This window comes from Styela clava, chromosome 13 (assembly GCF_964204865.1).
Source record: "Styela clava chromosome 13, kaStyClav1.hap1.2, whole genome shotgun sequence".
Lineage (NCBI taxonomy): Eukaryota > Metazoa > Chordata > Ascidiacea > Stolidobranchia > Styelidae > Styela > Styela clava.
In genome coordinates, this window is record NC_135262.1 from 6,896,363 (window position 1) to 6,902,618 (window position 6,256).

General features: G+C 37.9%; 1 protein-coding gene across 2 annotated transcripts; it reads right to left on the reverse strand.

The window, feature by feature from the left end:
- Window positions 1-1,874: 1,874 nt before the first annotated feature.
- On the reverse strand, window positions 1,875-5,748 carry LOC120333269 (uncharacterized). 2 transcript variants are annotated; one of them, XM_039400663.2, is made up of 4 exons: window positions 5,550-5,748; window positions 4,846-5,064; window positions 2,726-3,335; window positions 1,875-2,265 (listed from the first exon to the last, which is right to left on the reverse strand). In XM_039400663.2, the coding sequence occupies exons 1-4, from the start codon at window positions 5,720-5,722 to the stop codon at window positions 2,230-2,232; spliced, it is 1,038 nt and encodes a 345-aa protein (XP_039256597.2). In that variant the 5' UTR covers window positions 5,723-5,748; the 3' UTR covers window positions 1,875-2,229. The 2 variants fall into 2 exon arrangements, with proteins under 2 accessions (XP_039256597.2, XP_039256596.2); XM_039400662.2 differs by having other exon boundaries at window positions 2,669-3,335.
- Window positions 5,749-6,256: the final 508 nt, after the last annotated feature.

Here is a 6,256-nt window from a genome sequence, read left to right on the forward strand (position 1 = left end):
CGGCCTGTTGCCAGGTTTTTAGTCCATTTCGAGAATGCGATTAGACTTAATGGTAGAGGATGCCGTAACGACCAGCGATTGTGTGAACAAGAAGTTCAGCAACACTCTCGCACATAATTACCCCCCCCCCCACCGCATGGAAATCAGGGGTATGGTGGCAAGCGTATTTTTAGCGCTTAGCATGATGCTGATGCGCATCCTAACCGGAAAATTAATACATGAAACCTGGAGTTCCATCCCACATTATGGCGAGAATGAATACCGAGACAATCCGTCAGGCGCAACAAAATACTCGTGATTAACCAGCAAGTTCGATATCAGTTTATGTTTCTTCTTATTTGGAGTTGGTGAAATGGGTGTACTAGTTCTGTTGCGGCTAGATGAGGATTGCTGGACTTGTTGTTGTAGCGCGTTCAGTTGAACGTGCATGGGTTCACTATCAACCCCATGCATTGAAACGTATTGCTATTGCTAGTGAGTTCACTATACCTATACGATACCCAGTGATGAGCTGGAAAAATTGTAACAACCGGAACGCACCTAATTCGCAAAAATGTAATATATTCACAACACGACGCGGACATTTACAGAACTGCATTGAACTGCGAAAAAATTATATGAAATAGGTTTGTGTAAAATTATAAGAGTATTCATAGCAATTCAATACAAATCTTATTGGACACGAAATGGACATAACGATCGTTTCAAAATTTTGTTGTTATTGTTATTTGTCTCCGTCTCCATTTTTAAAAAATCGCTTTTCTCTTCAAATACTGAACCAATTGCTTTGAAATTTTCAGTGGTTAAAGATAAAATTTTTCTCCAGAAGGCTATTACTTTATTTTCGCTATGACGTCATCAAAATTTTGTCCCCCCCTTTTTATTTCAACAACATTTCAACAACGCAAGTGCAGTAAAATGTCCAACAAACGGAACTCCGTTCCGGCTACAGCTCACCACTGCCTATACCCGACATGCACTTGGCTCAGCGGAGTTGCACATCGTGCTGAGCGTTGAAATAGGCTCACCACCGCATCTCTGATTCCCCTCCGTTGATTCAGAGGTTTTAATCCCGTGGAGGATAATTATGTGTCAGAGGATTGCTAGACACTTCGCCGCCGTAGGGTGGTTCACGTAACCGCTGGTCGGTTAGTGCTTCCTCCACATCCAAGTCCATGTATCTGAAATAAATACCTGGTTAAATAATCCAATACGCAACCTGGACTAGTAACCGGACGAGAGAGCGTATTTCATGTTAACCCCACGTTTAAAGCGTTTGCTAATATACATAAGTCGTACTAATCATAGATGACATTCCAAATTCTCTTCATTGTTTTCAAAACGATTTGTTATGCTAATACAATTGGCCATTTCCGAATTGTTGTCGGGTTTTTCGGCAATATATTTATTTCTTTAAATCCGTAAATTGGTTTCCACTGACTAATATTCAATGACTCACTTTCTCAACACACTTTGCATTGTAAAATAAGAAAAAAAAACTGTAGAAAGCTAATTTCAAAACGATAGTCCATAATTTTTCCCGCATCAGCGCTCTCCAGTAAACTCAGTTCGCGGTTGTTAGTTTACTTATTTGAATCATGCCCAATGCCCCCTCGGTTCGCTTATGACTAGGTCCCAATTTCTTTCGGAATTTATTGAGCGGGCCAAAATAACGTGTTGCAACGTGCTTAAATATAATACCATTCGTCTCGTTCGTTTTCCTTCTCCCCTGAGAATTCTAAATCAATCTTTGTCATGAAAACCTGTTTCGGGGGCGCTGCTTTCAATTTGCTCATGCAGGGTTGTCAAAACCAAATATCAACAACTGTATAGAATATATAGGCCTACTCAATAAATCAAGCAGTTTCGTAAATTTTATTGTATTTGCATATGTAATGGTCACATCACAGAGAATGACCCTCTAAGTCACATAATACGGCGGTTAGTTCATTTTCAAGAAATATCAAGTTTGTGTTCAATATAGTTAAAAGCATGAAATATAAAATAAAATCACAGATAGTCATTATTTGTTCTTGTGTGACTGAATTTAAAAAAATAGACATGTGTATTCTAAGTATCATCGGACAAACACACCACTAAGGGTCTTTTGTGGATATCATAGTTTTGAATAAATCCTGTGAAATAGACGAATTTCTTCAGAAATCTGGCAAGGGGCTATTCACGTAGGTGTTGCCGACTGGTTCGTATTTCGCTCTTCCCTGGTCTGTTTTACGCTTGGTAGCTTGAGTAGTTAGGTATAGTATTCTGTAATATAAATTTTTATAAAAGATAATGAAGCTACAACTGAAAATACGTTAGTATGAAGTAATTTTTCTGTTTGATGTATGAAAGATCTCCATATTCTGTTTAATTAGAAAGCTTATTTGTCGACTTTTACTTATACCTCATTTAAACGAGTGAACTTGCCTGAGATTACAATAACATTTTTCACTGAGGCATTGATGAACTTTGCGAATATCAACCGACTACTGGTATTGAGAATTAGGATACGCGTGCCCGTGAGTTGCGGGCCATCGCTTTTTAAGTCATAGGCCTATTATATATATGTTACAATAGTATTGTAGTTACGTTAAAAGGGGAATTGCGAAAAGTTTTCTACCTTCTTAGGGGTTTTACAAAAGTATTCACGCGCATTTAATCGATTTACCTGTTACGGTTAAATAGAAAATGTTTCAGTATCTGCATGAAGATATCGCACACTCACAATTCTTTCCCTCGTCTTTTGGGCTCTTCTCGTTCTTTTCCATGGAAACACCATACTAGTCCAAGTCTTAAAACTTCCAAGGCAGCACAAAATGTTGACGATAAGATTGATATCATAAGCCAACTTACCGGCTGCATTTTCTTCTAAAATGGTAACCGCTGCGGCAATTACGTCACCAACCATACAGATAGATGACAGAATTAAACACCGTTTTACCAGAGATATTATGCTGGCATTTGAACTCTCTTTTCTTCGTATACTTTTTCTTGTAGTCGGAGACGAGTTGGTATTTGCTCTCCGACGGTTATCTGGTTCTGGTGCAGTCGTGGTAGACTCTGAAGTTTCTCTTTGAGCACTGTTAACGGATTTTTTAATCTTGGAAGTGTGACTACGAAGCGGTATTATGAACAACACGAGAAGTTGAGCTTGTCCCAAGATAGTTAATGTCAGGAGGGTTATAGCAAGGATTGTTTCATACAGTTTCAGTTTTTGAGAATCGGTACTGTGGTTACAACCAGAAAAGGCAATCATTCTCGATCCAGCGAGAAACACCATGACCGCGCTCAAAATCAGAAATCCTAGGACAATCCAGCTGAGGGCTTTGATGTATCTGAAAAAATAAAATTGAATTTTCTTAATGAAGAAAATCATTGATGTTGTTTTGTCGCATCGTTGTAATATCAAGCAGTAGTTCGAGCAGTTCGTGCAATTTTGCCAATTCGCTAATTGTATAGTATAAATGTAAGCTCGCGAATCAAGATTAAAATCCAACAATAAACTGATGCGCCGCGACGATTTGTATTCAACAGAATTATGTCAAACATAACTAATATATGATTGAATATATTACATATTGTTTTTATTACTTATCGATTTTAATCGGTAAGTATGTTGATAGGTATTTGTCTCTCTGTTAGATGCACGCGATATCTCACGAAAAGAAGATTGGATCTCCTGCAGATTTTGCATGTGCATTCATCATATCTCGTACCAGAAGCCTATTGATTTTGGGCGAATTATGTCGTATAATTAGCGAGTTATCAATTAATTACTGATGGGGCACGAGGTGTCACTAGGAAGTAAGAGCGCTGTTTTTGGGATCCCCTAACTTTCGATCGATAAGTCTACGGTCTCTGACCGATATTCTCGTTACATTAGTTATTGTTTCTTATTTTAAAGCTTTGTATGAAATGAACTCATTCTATTGTTCTATGTCGTTTACGTTCACTCTCCACATCACGAAGTGTTTGCCTCTATTGTTACGTGACAGAGGTAGACACTACTTGCTGCAATTTCGCGAGCTGCAGTATATTTATCGTCAAAGCGAGTTTAGCGAACATGAATGATTTTTTAGTATTCCTAAGGAAAATCAGTCAGAAGTCGATCTTTTGCCTTTATTTTCCCCAGGCCTACATGTTTACAAACTTTGAAAGACATAAAGTAGGCTACACATGAACGGTCACAAAATTGAGTTGTATTTAAGGGCAATTTTTTCCGTGTAAGTGTGCCGTGAGTTTTTTCCCTGATAATTTGGCGCGCACGAACAACAAGTTTGGGAAACGCTGGCCTACAGAACAAAGTTGAAAAAAGAATATCGGTCAGAGACCGAAGACGTATCGATCGAAAGTTAGGGGATCCCCCAAAACAGCGCTCTTACTCCATAGTGACACCTTGGGTCCATCACTAATTAATTAATACCTCGCTAATTAAACGACATAATTTGCCCAAAATTAATAGGCTTTCGGTCCGAGATATGGTGAATGCACATGCAAAATCTGGAGCAGATTCAGTCTCGCTTTCGTGAGATATCGCGTGCATCTAACAGACAGACAGACAAATACCTATCAACATACTTACTAATTAAAATCGATAAGTAATAACGCAATTAATTCAAAAGTTTTAACTATTCTTGCAAATATGACGTTCAAATCACTACATACAAAGTTTATGATATAGCCCAAACTTATGCAGACAACACCAACTTCTCTTAAACCTCGGGCCGAAATACATCTTAAAGCGGCTGTGTCTACACGTACTTTCAAACTGCATTCCATAAAACAACAGAAAAATGCCTAAAGCGGATGAAACTATTCATTAATAAATTTTTATGAAAAACGCACCCATTTAATAGATGCTTCAGTGCAGGCCCTTCATATAAGCAGTGCTGTCGTTGCCACAAAAATACATAGGCTGTTAAAATTCCCAATGCGTACGTTAGGAGCCACATGATGTTCATGCTTTGACAGGCGGAAGCATCCACCATGAATGGTGCTATCAATTCACATACATAATGCATAAATGCAAAAGATATGCCGACGATGCAGAGTATACGCAAAATCCTGCAAAATGTACAGAAAATGTGTTGGATAAAAAGAGTAGCTTGAGCACAATAATATGCTATTCAGGAGTGGACAAGGTTTTTGGACCAAAAACTAAAAATGTAAGTGCGACGTAAAATGTTACATTAATGAACAATATTCACAGTGTTACAAAAGCAAAACTGGAAAACAATAAGCCTCGCGCCAAAACTAAATTTAATCTCAACAAATTCTTTGAGAATTTTTTTTAGCTGAAACATCAAAATTTGGTTTTAGTTAGGTTGTGGCAGCCTCAGATTGAATTACTCAGCGGGCTGGATTTGGCCTGTTGGCCGTAGTTCGCCCATGTCAGTGCTATATATATGCTACGACGGGCGCCGGGCATCATGGAATATACCCGGACCGGCATCCGACCTGCGCATGAGAACGAAGACTTTTACGTTAATAGCTAAAAACACTACGTTTCACCTTTTAGTGATTGAAGAAACAATAATAAAATGACCTACCTCGCGATTTTGTTATGTCGCTCATCGGTCCCAACCCCATTCCAGTACCGTGTTGTGTATTCAAAGAAAGAAAACGCAACGAGTAGGTATAACGAAACAACGGTCAAAACAGAATTCACTATAAGGTTAGGAAGTTGTAATTCGTGCACAATAGAATCATTAGTTTTATTCATAATTGCACTCAATTAATAGTTACTAGATTTCTGTTGCAAAATAATAAAAAAATGTACTATTTTAGCTACCGAAAACATTCTAATTTTTTGCTTTGCGTAAAACAATAGTCTAATTCAAGAAAAGTTTTTTGCATCCTCTCCATCAAAAACTAAACCTATTAATACTTTAATGAAAGTGGAATCCTAATATAAATCTACAAATATGACTAAACATTTTGAGAAATCACGAGTCGTAATATGAGGCACACCAGGTGCTTCTTAAAAATCAAGTGACGACCTCCAACAGCTGATTACGCACAATTAATGTGATGGACGCAGTTGCAATATATTAGTCATGGGCACTAGTCGCACAAAACGTATCTAATGGCTTTGCTCACTATGTTGCAAGACCTGACTGTAATTTGTGGATTTCAAATCTTTCGCAGAATTTGTATTACAAATTTGTCTTTCAATTCGTTAAAAAATACCATTTGCGATCAAAAACTAATACGATCCTCGTTCTTGAGTTCGACCCCTTTTTTAAGTAGCAAATTG

Coding starts and splice junctions, on each gene's coding strand:
- LOC120333269 (XM_039400662.2), bottom strand. CDS start 5,722: ATGAATAAAACTAATGATTCTATTGTGCACGAATTACAACTTCCTAAC. Junction 5,065..5,549: donor CGACATAACAAAATCGCGAG/GTAGGTCATTTT, acceptor TACATTTTGCAG/GATTTTGCGTATACTCTGCA. Junction 3,336..4,845: donor CTGAAGCATCTATTAAATGG/GTGCGTTTTTCA, acceptor TTATTTTTTCAG/ATACATCAAAGCCCTCAGCT.